This window comes from Neolamprologus multifasciatus, chromosome 12 (genome assembly GCF_963576455.1).
Source record: "Neolamprologus multifasciatus chromosome 12, fNeoMul1.2, whole genome shotgun sequence".
In the NCBI taxonomy this organism is placed as follows: domain Eukaryota; kingdom Metazoa; phylum Chordata; class Actinopteri; order Cichliformes; family Cichlidae; genus Neolamprologus; species Neolamprologus multifasciatus.
In genome coordinates, this window is record NC_140450.1 from 25,507,554 (window position 1) to 25,524,774 (window position 17,221).

Below are 17,221 nucleotides of genomic sequence, written 5' to 3' on the forward strand. Positions count from 1 at the left end.
CGGTGCTGCTCCGAGGCTAGAACGACCACATGCCCCCAGCTCCCTCAGCACCACCCCTCCCTTCCTCACAAAAACACGCACAACCACGCCCCCAGAGGCACGCGCACAAGCGCAGGCTCAGACACACCACCTCCTCCATCACTGGCGAACGCACATACACACAGAAGCATCGCGGGGTGAAGCGCACAACATGTGAAATGGGCATGAAGGACAGGTGTCTTGCTCCGGCAGGCGCACAGCAGGTGCAGCGGGGCTAACGCCGTACCCACACGGAGAGCAAGGCTGCCGCTTCGCCATGTCCACCGCATGCCATGTACTCATTGGCGAGACGGTAAGAAGGCCCGTCGTTTACTCTCGAAACATTTACCGCAACAAACTTGTTCGAACTCCCCCTCTTTAGCCTTCTCCGTGGGCTGATTCGAACCCCGTGGCTGCTTCAGTATTTATGTTTTATTTATTTTTTTGTCATTCCGGACTCAAAGGCGTTAGGTCAGCCACAAAGGATGGAGGGCCGTCCGTGCCGCACCAAAATAAAAAGATTTGCCCGAGTGTATCAGAGCAAATGTTTGGTAAGGCTTCGAGGCTCAATGCGTCTTGCTTTGGGTTTTGGGCGCGGGAGGTTTCAGGCAAATCTGCAGCACGATTGTGAGAGAAAAGGAAAGAATGCAGTGTTTAAAGTTGCTTTTTGTTACTCTTTAATATGGCAAACAAATGGATTTGATCTCAGATTAATTCTGGACTGCATACAGAACATTTAGCTTTATATAAGAAACGTAAAGCCTAATACCATACACTACAGCCTTTGGCTCTATGAATAGGCTGTTATGTAAAATTACTGTTACATCCTTTAAAATCAAGTAGCACAGGTCGATCTGCTCACACGCATGTTTGCATCGATTATCAGTTGATGTTTTTTTCTCCTCAGGCTGAGATTTTGCTCTCAGTGTGCAACTGCAGGAGCATTTAATGGATTCTTTGCTGTGTGCCGTAGCCATGGAGACAGTATGTGGCATGTGGTTTTTCTACTTGTGCTAAAGTGGAGTCTCTCTATTAAGGAGAAAGCTTAGACCGTGAAGACAGAGGAAGGAATTTGTGGATTCACTGAGTCAAGATGTCCTGTCCCATCCTGAAATTCCAAAACACAAATCTTCCCTCTTTCCTCCTGGATCAGTGCGATTTGGAAGCAATATTCTGGTTAACAGATGTGTCAGCGAAAGGCCTAAAGTTACTGTCAACCTTCAAAATTATATACAGCACAATTTCTTTTTAAATTTTCTTTTGCGTCTCCTGTGCAGTTGAATGCTCTAGCATTACTTTGGGGATCAGTTTTGTAAGGCTGTTTTACCAATATCGGGAAACGACATAATTTGATGAGCACTGTTCATTCATATCCATTAAAGGATCAAAGCTGTGTCCTTGTTTGAATCAAATTTGGGCATTGGAATGCTCACTAAATGTTAATAATAATGATAATAACAGTGCTATAATAATAAAACTAGAGCTCAACAAGGCCTTAGTTTTTGCAAGCCCCTCCTTAAAAGTATTTATTTAGATTTGTAAGGATAGAAAGATTGGAAGCTAGGTTCAACATTTTTTCCTATTTAGTGGCACATCCCACCATCATTTCTAGATTTATCATTAATAGGACATTGGTAATTTATTTGTAATAAATTAAAACAAGAGCTAGCCTGACAATCGCAGTTGTGTTACATTGACATTCAGCATTCAAGACAGTGGTCCCAGTCATGCCGGAAGAGATCGCGTGGTACTATCTAACCCGATATGTAAAGAAGAACAAAGCTTTTCTCAACATTACAAAACATGTTTTACTGTTATAGCAGTCACACTAGGTGCAGTAGTTTTTACTACAAATGGCTTCATATGGTCAAACATAATGAAATATTTAACTAAACCCCTAAATGTCTGTGATTGGTTGTTGTTGTCTGTTAACCACTGGATTTTCCTGTCTGTAAATCTGAGAAACCCTATTTTAATTAGTATATATAACTATAGCTATTCCTGCATATTAAAAGCAGAAAAATATTCATATTTGTGCTTTACAATGTGACAATGAACGTAACAAACCATGAAAATCAGTGAATAACAGTGTATGCGTTCGTGTGTGTGTTTCGGGGTTTGTTGTGAACAGACGTGATATTTAGGTGTGTTGTGGAGACATGACAGAGATGGCTGGTCAGGCCTCTCTCATCATGATGAACAGATGGTAACTCAGGGTTGGCTTGTGGGTGAGTGCCAACAAGAAAGCCCGTGTGTGTGTGTGACACATAAAAACCCATTGTTGGAACATTTTGTCCATAATATTCTCCAGAGGCCTTAAAAAAAAACCCAAATAAACAAAAACAACAAAATGTTTTGGTTGTTCTTTAATCAGAGATTCGTCAAAGTTGTCTGTTATTTATTGGAAAATATTCAGTGCAGCTTTGTTTACATAGTTATGCTAACGTAATACTTGCTACAGAAAGGCAACATAAGCATGTACACTGCTGTATTTCATTTATATTTCAGTAATCTTAGTAATCAGTGAGCTTTATGTTGCTCGGTTAAGTTGGGGCTGTTGGCCTGAAATTTTCTAATTGGGTTTTAAGCTTATGTTACATTTATATCTAATCACCCTTACACATATTGGAAGTAGTTCCTTATAGGGCTGTGCGATATGACCAAAATCTCATATCCCAATATAAGACATCTATCGTCTGATAACAATATAAATCACAAAAATGTAAAATTTTCTGTAAACTCTGTGAATCTCAGGCAGCTCGACTTGCGTGAAGTGTTTCCAGCTGGGCGTCATGTACCTGGATACATTTTTAGACACAAGTTGTACGGCCGCCGTTTTCTTTGTGAGTATTTATTACACGGCGTGCTGCGGGGAAAAGCCTGTTCTAACGTTTGAGTCTAAGGTTTATTTTTTTAGCACCTGACGGCTCTTTTTTGCTTCTCATCCGTAAACAGTTTATCTTGAAAAGTCTCAACAGGATCTTGAGCTTTATTGCGAAAGGTTTATGTGGAAAATAAACAAGCGACATCCGATGGTTTTACCGTTGTTGTCGTGAAACAGGCGCTTGTCCGTCCGTAGTGTGGTTATATTAAAATTAAGAGAAAGAGAGAACTTTAAGAAATTAATATCGCCACTATAGTGGCGATATTAATTTCTTGGTGGTCACTGTATACCTTGTATACCTTGATGGTCACTGTATACAGTGACCATCAAAACTGTGAAAAAATATTGCCGTAAACAGTTTATTTTACGACACCACGAAACAAACGATAGCGTAAAATGAAACGATAGATGTTTTTATATCGTCATCCGATATATATCGTTATATCGAACAGCCCTAGTTCCTTAGATTTACTTGGAAAATATATAAACATTTTATGTATTTAAAATATCTAAAATGCAGTATAGTAAGAAACTCACTTTGCTAATTTAGCATTTTGTCCTTTACAATTAACATTTTAAAGGACATTTAATCTGGATTATCTTAATTTGCACAAATAAAACACATAAACAGACTTTCCTTTTAAAATTATTGTTTACTTCAACTCATTTGAAAATGAAAAAACTAGACATGAAGAAGAAAGGGAGGGAATTCCTAGATTTATTTAAAAATGTATGTGAAGATTTCTTCAAGTAAAAATAAAACAGATTTTAAAGGAGTTCTTCATTCTGGGAAAGGATTGTTTATTTCTGAGCTTAACAGACTGTCAAATAGACCAGACCACCACAGGGTTTATATTATAGATGTTATAGCTTCATTCATCTGCCAAACTGTAATTCTCAAATCCTTGTCAACATTAGTGCTGATAACACTCTCTCAGCATCTGCAGTCTGATGAGGGGCTCTGAGGGCAACAGCAGCCGCCAGACTGAGCTGGAGGTAGAGTTCTTAGCCAGCAGAAGATATAAGCCATAGCAAAGTCTTCTCCAGAGTTTTTGACTGAAGACGATTTGCATGCATGGAGCCACCCATATATTTAAACTAAGAAAATCCCTTTAAGGCTTAAACAAACCTCGAGGTCTGTTTGGTCTGATTAAATTGCTTGTATTATGAATGCAACCCACTCATTCAGCAGGACCTTTTCGTTTAGTACCATGCTAGGAACCGCATCTGTCAGCTGTAGCTTGCATCTAAAGTTCACCCCGCTGTTTAATTCATCTTTTTAATATTCATACAATGCCCTAAAAGAATGCTATATAGTTAGATATACAGTAGTTCTTTTACCATGACTTGATCAACAACACCAAAACATTTTCTATGTATAGGAAACAAATAATATATTCTACAAAATGAAAAATACAACTACTAAGCTATTAGAAATTACTGAAAATGATGATTGTAATTCCAGTAGATGAACACATTTTAGATTTTGTAGCCTTTTAAAATGTCTGTGTAGGTTCAGTCCAGGTCATGGTAATCTAAGGCAGTGTTTTCCAACTACTGTGCTGTGGCACATAGGTGTGCCGTGAGAAATGATTAGGTGTGCCGTGGAAGATTACCTGGTTCCACCTGATTAGCACTCTAAGCGATCGGTGTTACGTGCAGAACAATTACATTCTCTTCCAATAGAGGGCAGTACAACTACCTTCTCTAATAATAGTCATGCTGTGAGATGACACAGTGGGTAATATCAATAGATAAATATTTGGAAAGAAAAAGTAGTCTATCTGACCTGCGTCCTGGAGAAAATTCCAACCCAGATGAAAGCCCTAGCATGAGTAGTGCTGGGGACAAACCAAGCCAATTCCTCTATACCTGGTGCGCAGGGAAAAGTGATCAACCTGCTTTTTGTGACCTTGTTGTTTGGTGTAGTGCCGCGTGATTTCTCTAATGTGAAATATGTGCCGTGGCTCCAAAAGGTTGGGAAACAATGATCTAAGGACCTTGGACTGGACTTCTTTAAATTTCTTAAAGATGTTTCACCTCTCCTCCAAGAAGCTTCTTCAGTTCTAAGATCAAATGGGCATTAAGGTGGGAAGGGATCTCAAAACTGGATTGTAGGTGCCAGACAGTTGCTGTCTGCCACGACTCCCACGAGGGCATAAATACCCGGGACTCTCCACCATTTGGTCTTAGAACTGAATAAGCTTCTCGGATGAGAGGTGAAACGTTTTCAAGAAACTTAAAGGAGTCCAGTTACCTTTCTTTCCAAGCTCCTTAGGTTACCCTTTTAAATGCATAGTCATGTAAAAAATCAGTTTACATATAAAAGTGACTTGTAAACGTCTCCTGTGGACCGTTGACTGAGTTGAGTGGTCTGTTTTTAAACTGAACTAATTCCTAATTATTTCAAGGAGGCCCAGAGATTGCAGGCTCTGACAGAAATTCACATATTTACAGCAATTTGGATTTTTTTTTGTTTCTTGGACCAGTTTGCCGTTTTCTTGGCGAGATTGGAGCTTCTGGCAGATTTTAAATGTTATGGCATTCAGCATCACTACTCCCAAGCCTTCAGAGCTAACGTCTACACATATGCAGTTACCACAGTTACACATTGGTATCTGAAGTTGTTGTTTTTTTAAATTTGAGATATTCAGCAGATTGCACTATTCATAAACTTGATGTTTTTTCCCCGTTTTTCTAAAAATACCAGCTCACTGAGGTTGGGACAAATAATAACAATTCTGAATTTTGGCTTTTTATAGTGATGGGGAGGAGGATGATTAGGGGTTATGGTTCACTCAAAGAAATTATTCTTCACATTCATAAACATGAAGGAATTTGAGTAAGATGCAACTGAAAGATATCAAAGAAGCTGAAATAGTTTATGAAAGAATTCCATTTATGGAAAAATATTACCAAAGTTGAAATTGTGTCTTTTCCATTTTTAGAAAAGATATAACATCTGTAAGTTACAACAAGATTTATATATAAAATATAAAATACTACACCAAGTAAAGGTTTATATAGCTAATATTAGAGACCTGAAATGTGACTATTAAAGGGTTAATTGTTATATGTATCGCCAACAACCAAACTATGATTACAGAGTTTGTAAAGTTTATATATATATGTATGTATAATTAATAATTACAAAATAATTACAAAAAAGAATCTCATCTTTCACATTGCTCTGTGATATTTGGATAAATCAAGGTTTTGAAAAGCAAACTATATGCATTATAAACATATATATAATATAATATATATATATATATAAGTTTAAACCCTTTGTGAGGTGTACTTGAGTTTATTCTGTGCCCAGTGTCATTTCTCACATCATCTGTAAAATCTACCCTGAACTCATGCTCCTCAGCAGTTCTAATTTTGGCAGCATTATTAACATCAAGAGTCACGAGTTCATATCTACCCTTGATATGAGTAACGCAGAATTTTAGGAAGGTCAGCCCATTTCCAGTTAGTGGGCAGGATAACAAGGGGAAAGTGAGAATGCACAATGTCTATTTTGGAAATAACAAAATGAGTGGGATGAAGGCAAATTAAAGTCTGAGGCAGATCTGAGTAGGTAGAAAAGTGACGTCTTTGTAGGGCTCTCTAAACTGTTTGTTGCATTGACTATGCTTTAGTGTGTAAGAGGAATGACATAGATGGTTATATTTTAATAAATTTATCCGTGGTCATCAGTGGATGTGGAAGCTGGATCGTAGTCTGGGAACCTAAAAATCCCGTGATGCTAATTATTCATGCTCTGGACTCCTCATTTATATTTTTTCTTTAATCAAATGTCCCACTTTGGTTCTAAGACTAACAATATCGTTGTTGCAGGTAGTGCTCTGCTTCTGTTATATATTGCCCCTGGGACTGGTGAAATGTATTTGCATAGTGCATATTCTGAGGAATAATTCTGCTCTCAGAGACACTTGTTCAGTCTTAAAAAATAGGGCTTGTCCCTCAAAACTGCCTTCTTAATTAGCTGCAGCAGAAGGCAGCATGCTGCAAGACTGTGGAGCCACTGTGGGGCAAGAAGGCATCACGTGCAGTAGGCCACAAGTGGGAGTGTAAGGCAGTTCACCTTCATTAGCCCTCAGTGAGATATTGGCATTTGATAACTACATTAACAGTGTTAAATAAGAGCTTTGTAAACTACACTGCTGTTGGCTATGGGGTTGCTCCTCACTCCTGAAGCTCAGCATGTTGACCTTTACTTTTCCAACATGGTTTACACAGAAAGAGAGTGAAAATGTGCAAGTTGAGAATAAACAAACTTTCCGTTGTTAGAAGCTAGTGCATTACTTGCCAACTTCTCAGTTGAAGACCTACTATATCAAGCTGGCAGTTTGATGGTATGCCCTAGAATTATGATTATTCATTATTTTTGCATAGGTGGGAGCCTTCATTTACTTTTAGTCATATGGGCTCATTCTTTAGTCAAACACGTAGAGTACATAACATTTTAATGTCACCATAAAAGAAATAATAACAATTAAAAAAATACAACTCCACAATTAAAGCATTAAATAACCTAAATAATCTCCTCTTGTGACAAAGTTTGGAAGAATGGATCCAGATTTTGTGGACTGATTCTTCCTAACCTTGTGGCACCAATACAATGCACTATACACTGTTTCTAGAACAGTACTGTAATATGTTGAAGACACTTAAAAAGTCTCAATTCATGAGTTGTCTGTTCACCACGCTTTAGAAAAATTCTCATCATTCTTGGCATTGACACTGTCGGCACATTTGGTATAGCAGCAATGCTAACTGAAGTCAACCTTTGTTTTTCTAAATAGAGCCTGACTGAGGGATTTTTAAGACCAATTCTGATATTTGAGGATTTAAAAATCTGAAAGGAAATGTTTTTGTCCTTTCAGACCCACAAAACATCAACCGATTTCACTAGCATTTTTATGTGTAGTTATTTATAAGGTCTTACTAAGATAATATGACATTGCAGTTTAAAATTGACCTTGTTTTAATGTCACAGCAAGGCATGGATTAGTTGTTTACACTCTGCCCAACTCTGCTTGGATCAGCTGATTGTTGTTTTTGTGGTGTTCCAAACGTGTTGCTAACAGGTAAGTTGCAGAGTGCCCTCTTGGGAGCAAATTATGCAATATTAAAAGTCATAACATCTCTTCTTTAGTTTTTACATTTTCATTTATTTCCCATTATATGAGATCAGATGAGAAAAGGAAGTGGGTAGTGGGCAACTTTTGAGGTGGGCTGTAGGCTGTCCATCCAATCAGAAGTTAGAAACAGTTGTATTTTGTCATTGGCTAAAAAAGTTTGTGTTTTTCTTTTTATAATAAACTTCTGATTGGTTTAGCAAAGCACACTTTTGGATGGGTTGAGACCACCAACCGCCAACATGGGTGCGTAAGCCTTCCTATGGCAGAGAAAACAATAACGCTGATTATGCTCCATCTCTTTTCTTTCCCCAGGCTGTGTTGATCTTGGATCACACTGAATGGAGAGCATTGAAGTTTCTTCAAGATGACTCGGACACATCCCCCTGATATACTGGCATCAACTCTGTATCAGGACATAAATCTAAATCCCATCACTGACCCCTCCATTTCTCTACACTCCAACCAGCAATGTGACTTGAAAATGATTGATAAATCAGAAATCATCAACAAAAGACACTGCCGTAGTTTTGACTTCATTGAGTCACTGGATGACCCACAGACCCTCTCTTCCTCGATGGAGTATCCTTACAAAAGGCCCGAGCATCAGACATTAAATAAAGATCTTGCGTGGAATGGATTGGATCAACCGGGACATCTTCGCTTTTCATCTCCAGATCTGTTTAACACCAGGCAGTTTCAGCAGCACAGCACCCAAGACAAAACCAGCAATCTTACGTGGTCAGATTCAAAAAAGAGATCCAGGTCTAAAAGCGCTCCCAGGATTAAGGCTACTCTCACTCCTGTACCGATTTCAGTGTCTCCCCCAGGGACCAGGAAGGGGAGGGATGCACCTCAGGCTCCATCAGATACCTTGAGGACTTCTGAAACAGTGCGAGATTCCTATTCATCAAACAGGCCTTTTTTAAATGAGGTGCATCCTATCAAACTGCAGCCTCATGCCCCCCTCTATGTATCAGACTGTTTTGAGGAGGACAAGTCAGATAAACCTGCTGTAACCCCTCATGTTAGGTGCCGTGTGGACATCAAGCCAGATGCAGCTGTACTGCAGCACACATCAAGGCAGGTTCCCAGTGTGCGTCCTGACCACCTTTGGCAGAGATACTCTCAGGCCAGTAGCAGCAGAGGTTTGTATGTGCCTCGACAGATGGTCTCCTCACCAACGCCCACTCCAAGTGAGTGCTATAGTGGAGATTTTAGACAGGGGTACCACTACACTACCAGTATGTCTCCTATCTCTTACCAGCATCTAGACATGCACAGAATGCCATCACCAACAGCACCATATCTGACTCAAGAACAAAGAGCTTACTCAAATCCTAACATACCAACCAAGTTTTTCTATACCGAGGATGCAGTCCGTTATCCAGTGCATCCCTACTCTAGAGCTTACTTTCAGGATGATCGGTCCAGTCTAACCAGTCATGGTAGTACAGTGACCAGTCAGTACGATCCAAGGACTCGATGGGTTCACACCCTTCCTGTCAGGTCGTATTACGCAGACAACTTTCCCAGAGAGCCTGCACATTCTGTATACGGCAGGCCTTACTCCACAAGTGAGGCAAGTTCATACTTTTCTCAAACTCCACTGTCTAGATCTTACTATGGTGAGGACAACCGCTTCAATCCGTATCATATGAATAACTCAAGGTTTGTTTACTCCAAACCATTTAGCTCTCCTATGGAGCAGTACTTTCCATCAAGGCCATACCATACAGAGGGTCGTCGACGCCCTCGAATGTCTCAGGCCTTTTCAGATGACTGGTATCGCTCAAGCATATCTGGTTACTCTAATCAGTCCTCTCAGCACACGCCACCAAGAGTAAGACAAGACTCCAGCATACCCCCGTGGTTTCCCAATAGTTGTACAGAGACAAGTCGCCTTGGAGCAGAAATCAAAAACCATTCAAAGTCTTGGGACAATATTCTCTATCCACGTCATGACAGAGACCAGTCAGTGCCACGTGGACGAAGTTATGAAAATTTGTTTTACCAAGCAAGGAACGGCACATCCTCTGATGTTACATCTCAACCTGTCATTCTTAACCTATCAAGTTCACCGAGACGCTACGCTGCCCTATCACTGTCTGAAAACTCTCTAGAGAGGGGTTCAAGCAATCCGTGGAAGAATAGCAAGAGTGGACATTGGTTTGTAACTCCAGAGATCACCATAACTGACAATGACCTATGTGCAGGCAACAGCCGGCGACGTGATGTCCACTCTGTTAGCTGGGATACACTGGATGATGAAAAAGCACCATCTCCCAGAGAAGCTCATCCGAAGCAGCCATCTAATGCAACAGACATTACCAAAGATAGGAAACATAACAACTTCTCCCTGCAGCAGAGCCTAGAGCAGCTGGATGAACTCTTAGCTGATTTGGTCGTTGACTACAAACCACCAACTAGCAGAAAGTCCAGTGAAGACCTTTTAGACCAGCTAAAACAGCTAATCACTGAAGATGATGAGAAAGACAGGGGTTTGTCTGGGCACGAGAACTTAGGATGTCTGAACACCCAGCTCCCCTCCTCCAAATCCAGCCCCGACACCATCAAAGACCCCGATAGTGGGTGTGATGCTTTACAAAGAAGTGCAGAAGAGTGCTCTCCAGACCACAGCACTGATGAAGATGACACTATGGTGTGTGCTAATAAGAAATGCAGCCGGATTGAGAATATGTTCAACGCCTGCCTGTATTTCAAGTCTTGTCACAGTTGCTACACCTTCTACTGCTCACGAAATTGTCGCCGGGACGACTGGGAGATCCACAAAGAGACGTGCCTGTATGGTCGTGTCAGCAGTGTGTGTCGACACACTCTTAAGTTCTGCAGAGAGAATACAGAGATCCACAAAGCCTTCTCACGAGTTGCTAAAGCTGGCTATCTCTCCAGAGGCAGAGGCGTCCTCTTTCTGGGTTTTGCTAATCCAGAGACAGCTGACAACTTCCTGCAAGTTGGGCTTGAGAGCCTCCTCATGTCTCCCACATACTTATCTCTCAGAGAGCTGGATGGCTTCAAGGACAACCTAGGGGAGTACTGCAAGGAACTGCAGCAAGCAGGTCATGAGTATGACCCCAATGAATGTTTCCTTTTGAATGTATCCATCGCTGTTGGTGAACTAGTGCCTAACAGACCTTCGCCAAGGGTCCAAACACCAACAGTTCGAAAATATGCAAAGGTGTCCTTAGCCTCCTCAAGCCCTGACAAAAAGGTACTCAAGAAGGATAGCGAAATGGAAACGCTCATCCTCACTCCCCCTCCGGGAACACCAGACATTGACAAGGAGGGGGAGGAGGGAAGAAAAGCTCGAGAGGTCTGCTTTGTCAATATCCAGCGCGAGCTCAGGACCAGAGGAGTTTTCCTTCGCCATGAGTACCCCAAAATCTATAATCAGCTGTGTGAGTTTGTGGAAAGCAACAAAAGGTTTACTCCTACTACTATATACCCAATAGATAAGAGAACAGGGAAACAGTTTATGTGCATGATCATGGCAGCATCCGAGCCAAGAACATTAGACTGGGTGGGCACCCCCCATCTCTTGGATGATATCATATAGCATAGCACTAATTAGTAACGATAATGATGTCAGCTAAATGTATATACTGGAAATAAATTGTGTGATTTAGCAAACTAAATATTGATTTGGAAATAGATGTATACACAGTATGTGACCAGCCTCTCTCTCTCTCTCTCTCTCTCTCTCTCTCTCTCTCTCTCTATCATCTCTCTCTCTCTCACTTCTGTCTGTTGCCACAGATACACAAAACTCACACACATAAACACACACACTTGTGACATGTTGTTTTTGGCTTGTTTTGATCCCGTTGCCCACAGAACAGTTAAACAGTTAATACCCTGCATGTAGACTAGGCAAGCTCTCCAGTTATCCAGGTGTTTAAGATGTGAACATGTATGATTGTGCAGTCTCTGCAGACAATTTATGAAGCACACAGTATTTATTAAGTGCACATTTCATTGCCTACACATAATAGTGTGCAAAGCCAGGTTTCATATTGTAACAGTCATCCACTATTAATTTCTCCAACAAATGCTAAATCATATATTTATATCTTGTTACAGTGGTTGCAAGATTACAACTGTTGTTTATTAGTATTTAAGTATTATTTCCTTGATATGCTGTAGATGTGTGTGTTTTTTTTTTAAATTATATTACTTATTGTTTCATAGATAAAGGAGTACAATCAGACCGCCGGTTGTTTTCCCACTTCATTTACGATTTAGTTGGAACTTATTTCATCTTGTGAAAAGACTTGATGTCATTCTTGTATAAATTGCTTTGTTTGAAAGTGGCCTTCAGTCGAAAAAAAAAATGCATTTGACACAAAGCAATGTATAGGGTTAGCTATTTCTAAAGGGTTTAGAGCTGTAGAATTAGGTTGTTTAAACTACCAGTGTAAATGAATAATTATTTTGCTCAAAGCATGTTATTTATATTTAAGGTATTTTAATATTGATATTGCTTATGATTAAATTTATTATGTTAACAAGATACCATTTGATGCATAGAAATGTAAGAGGTATATATATTGAATATTAGATCATTTGAACATCATGAACTTGAGACCTTATTGTAACTAATACCACAGTATGTTCCTAATTAAATCATATGCAATAAAAGAGCAACCTTAACATCTATATTGTAAAATCCTATTTTATTATAAACACTTAATAATTCTTTTGAGCCAAGAGCTGCAAAGACTATTTGCACTTACATAAATTACGAGATAAGAATGTTCCTAACAGCGCTGCAGCACTGACCCCAGATGATAAGCCTGCTTCCAATGCCATTGTTGACTAATCTAAGGTTGCCCTTTTACTTGATTATATCTTTGTGCAAGACCTTCCTCAAGTTTCTATTTTGTGATGTTTATAACACACATATATATAAATATATATATGAATCTATAATAAATGGAAGTAAATGAGTGACCTCATGGCTTTGAATTTTTCTTCATGGGCTGCTTCATATAAAGGCACTGGTAAAGATTCAATAAATACAGTTCACGTCATGGTGTCTCCTTTTTATATTATTAGAGCTCCACCTTGTGGAGCAATGCATGTATTACCGTTCATCATACATATTACCTCTGCCAAGGAGGTTATGATTTTGGTAGCGTTTGCTTGCTGTCGGTAGGGTCATATTAACATTTGGCTTACATGCACCAAGGTCTTGAAGGTCAGCTTATGGTTTTATGATTTATTGGTCGAAATACAAGGTTGGTATTGACAACATATAAAAAGTAAAATATATCACATTTGACCTCTGACCTCTTTTTCAAGGTCAAGTATGGTCAAACTTTCATAAATGACTTTAAATTTAAAAGGTGATGCTCTCACCTTTGTCACGTGACATCTAAGTCAGCTTTGGTGTTGATAAACTAATACTTATTACACATACATGACATACAGTGCAAAAGGCAGTGTAGGAAACTCATCACTCTTTTGTCCAATGGTGGCTCACACATGGAGTATGAGCAAGTATGAAATTGAGTACCATTTAAAGGCCTCGGGTATCATTAATTACAATGGTTAAGCACATGTCAACCAGATAAACTTTAAGTATGGGTAAAAATTCTGTATGCATACATTCATTCACATCATTCGGTACAATAGTGACCTATTAGTTACTAGGTTGTACCCCCTTTTGCCTTAACAAGTCATGGCATAGATTGAACGAGGTGCTGGAAATATTCCCCAGAGATTTTGTTTTGTTTTATTAAATTAAAATTTCACTTATTTTTTTGGGAAAGTGTACATTCTGATCAAAACATCTCGACAGTGACATCTGCAGGTCTTGGGGGAAATGGCAATGTGAAGGAGTGTCGATGGTAGAGAGCAAGACAACAGGAGTTCATCCTCCATGTGGGATCTCTCATATTAATTGAATGCATTTCAGTTTATTTCATGCTGATGCTTGTGGTAGCAGCCCTAAAGTTCTGTTAAACTTGGAGATAATGGATTTGAGAGAGCAGATTCAGGGGAGCACTACAGGGGAAGGGACTGACAGTTCAGCTGCAGGCTCCACTGACTCAGCATTATAAAATAATAATAAAAAAACAGCAACAAGTAAACCACTACTGATACATCATTCATAAAAGGACATTCGGTGTGTGTATAAAAAAAACAAAAATATTAGGATTCAATGGTACTGATGCTGTGGGGAGTAAACATACTTCACGAGGTTCTGAACAACTGATGGTACATGTCCAGTTAAGTTGTAGGTATAAATCCTTAACATTACTATTTTAAATAGCCTCTGTGACATATGAGTTACAGCTCTTTGGGTAACTTTTGGTTACCTGTAGTTGTTTGAATCACAACTTGTTTTGGAAAATGCACGTTCAGAAATATGAACTTGTGTTTTGAGAAGTTATTGAGAAACGACTATGTTTCAGCTCTGATTAGATGACAACATCATATTTTTCTGGTGTTCATATCATGTCCCATACACAGTATTACGGCAGCGTTAATGGTACATCAAGTTTTGCTTTCACAAATAAAATAAAGCAAAACATCAGTTGCGTGTTAAATACACATTTGAAAAAGGATCCGAACAGATTTAATCCAAAGTATTTTCTGTATTCTGCATAAAAAAAAACCTTATTAGAGAGATGAACATATTATGTAAATATGATAATAACCATGCTTCCATATAACTATATATAAACAATTTAAATGTCACTTGGTTATCCATGAAGAGACACATAATATGTGCATAAAAAATAAATATTGGGGATATAATGTGTGCCTATTTAAATACAAATCCTCTTGTGTTATAGTCAGCACCAGACCATTTTTAGGTTATAAAATGCATAAAATTACCTTTTAAATTTGTTTATTGTATCAAGGCTTTTTGACTTTGTCAGAATTTCTATTTAAACACAGTAAAACAATAAAACTAAATTATAAAATGAAATGCGCTGGTGAAAATTATGACTTTTTTATTGTTGGGGTCGGTTTAGACCCAGTTATAATATAACATTATAAAACAGTAGTGCTAAAGCTAAAGTCATAAACACACCGTGAGCTCACTAACTCAGTCAAAGAGAAGTTAGAAGCTACTCTCTTTAACTCTTTGTCTCCTTCCCTAACTAAACAACCCCTTTTATTCTTACTGCTTCACTGAAAAGGTCATCCAAACTGAGATCTACATGTAAGACCGACTCATTTTTGTGACTTCAAGTTTGAATCATGCAGAAAGAATTCTACAATAAGCCAAGCTCTTTATGAGAAGAAGGAGGATATAATTATCAACCAGAGGACACGGATACAACTGATGACTCTGGTGAGGAGGTCACAGTTGCTGAAGCTGCTCCTGCTGAAACAAACAAATCCAAAAGTGGTGATATCTCTTGGATGGGCGAGGCTCATTTCACTGAAATTCGACCCAGGCTCAGATGTAACAGTATGAATGTTTTGCCCCTTTCCATGGAAAATGCTCCTTCTGGCAATACATGCCCAGCAATTCAGGCAAATACGACATAATGGGATGTGATGCAAAAACCAGCTATGCATCGAATTGAAGACGACAGGAAGGTTTAGAGAAGCAAACCTGCGAGTGGCATCCCTGAGAAAAAACAAGGAAAACATCAAGTCCTCGATATGGTTTCTGGACTGCACCTCGCAGCTGCTGTGAGGAAGGACCTGTGATACCGCTCCTTTGTGCACAAGGATACAGCAGTCTGTCACAGAAAGAGCTCTCCAGTTCTTCTGTCTCCTACTACCTGCACTGGGGTGTGATGTTGACCCATAACACTACAGACGTTATTATAGTTTATAATATTAAATATATATTTATATCTTATATATATATATATATATATATATATATATATATATATATATATATATATATATATATATATATATATATATATATACAGTGTTGGGGAGTAACGGAATGCATGTACCGCCGTTACGTATTTAAAATACAAAATATGAGTAACTGTATTCCGTTACAGTTACCGTTTAAAAAGGTGGTATTTAGAATACAGTTACTTTGTTGAAATAAATGGATTACACGGCGGTACTTCCCTGTTTCATATTGTCGCGGGTCAGGACTGTTTGGGTTTTGTTTGACAGCTACGTTCTGTTGTTCCAGGCTGCAGCGTTACGGTTGCCATGGTTACAGGGTGACGCTCTCTCTCTCTCTCTGCGACTGTGTGTTTCCTGGGTGAGAGAGGCCTTTTTGTTGAATGCTACCGGTATAGCTCTAAAGAATGTAGCCTCATGGGCAGTGTAGTCCCTGTTGCAGGGAGAATGGGCCGCCATACACGTTATGTGTCTGTGAGCGAGGGAGGGAGGAAAAGGCGAGTGGAAAAGTACGAGCTGTCATCGAGCAAAAACGGGAGCTGGAAGCATGTAAATATAATAATAACCACTGCAGCTAAGAAGAGTGCCTGACGAGCCCAGTTGTAAGTAAGCTATTAAGACTCGACTGTACACCGTGTTCGTGTTTTCCTCCGAAACAATAAGTTCCGTTGGAGCAGCCTTTCAACGCCTCTCTCTGCCTCTCGCAAGAAAACTTGACCCAGACAACAAAGTAAAGCTATTTTTCGGCTACGAGCCCAACACGAACCCTGCCGTATTAGCCAGAGGTCCCTTTACTACGGTTCAGAGCCGCGGACCTTCAGTAATAGTAATAAATCACAGCAATAGTACATTCACGTAGTTGTAAACAGCATGATAATATATTAAGTAATCCAAAGTATTCAGAATACGTTACTCTCATTGAGTAACGTAACGGAATACGTTACAGAATACATTTTGGGGCATGTATTCTGTATTCTGTAATGGAATACATTTTAAAAGTAACCTTCCCAACACTGTATATATATATATAGTAAGGTAACATAACACCCTTTTATTTAAAAAAAATTTTTTTAGAATGGAAACGAGATATGCTGTAAAAAGAAAGGGCCTGGGAGCTACAAGAAAAATATTAAAATCAGTCTTTTCATGGATAAGGAAGCCTAACAAGGTAACTAACAATCAAACTGCATGGTAAACCATTGTTTTGAGGATATTCTTTGGTTGATTTAAGACACGGGTCAAAACCGATCAGTTAACATAAGAGATAGTAACGGAAAGGTACCACAAGAGGAAGGTTTAAACCTCCTTAATTTCCAGG

The 17,221-nt window shown here is 39.2% G+C and overlaps 1 protein-coding gene across 1 annotated transcript; it reads left to right on the plus strand.

Moving 5' to 3' along the window:
- The first annotated feature begins 73 nt into the window (after positions 1–73).
- On the plus strand, positions 74–14,521 carry unm_hu7912 (un-named hu7912). Its single transcript, XM_085180786.1, has 2 exons — positions 74–331; positions 8,365–14,521. The coding sequence occupies exon 2, from the start codon at positions 8,417–8,419 to the stop codon at positions 11,624–11,626; it is 3,210 nt and encodes a 1,069-aa protein (XP_085036912.1). The 5' UTR covers positions 74–331; positions 8,365–8,416; the 3' UTR covers positions 11,627–14,521.
- The last annotated feature ends 2,700 nt before the right edge of the window (positions 14,522–17,221 follow it).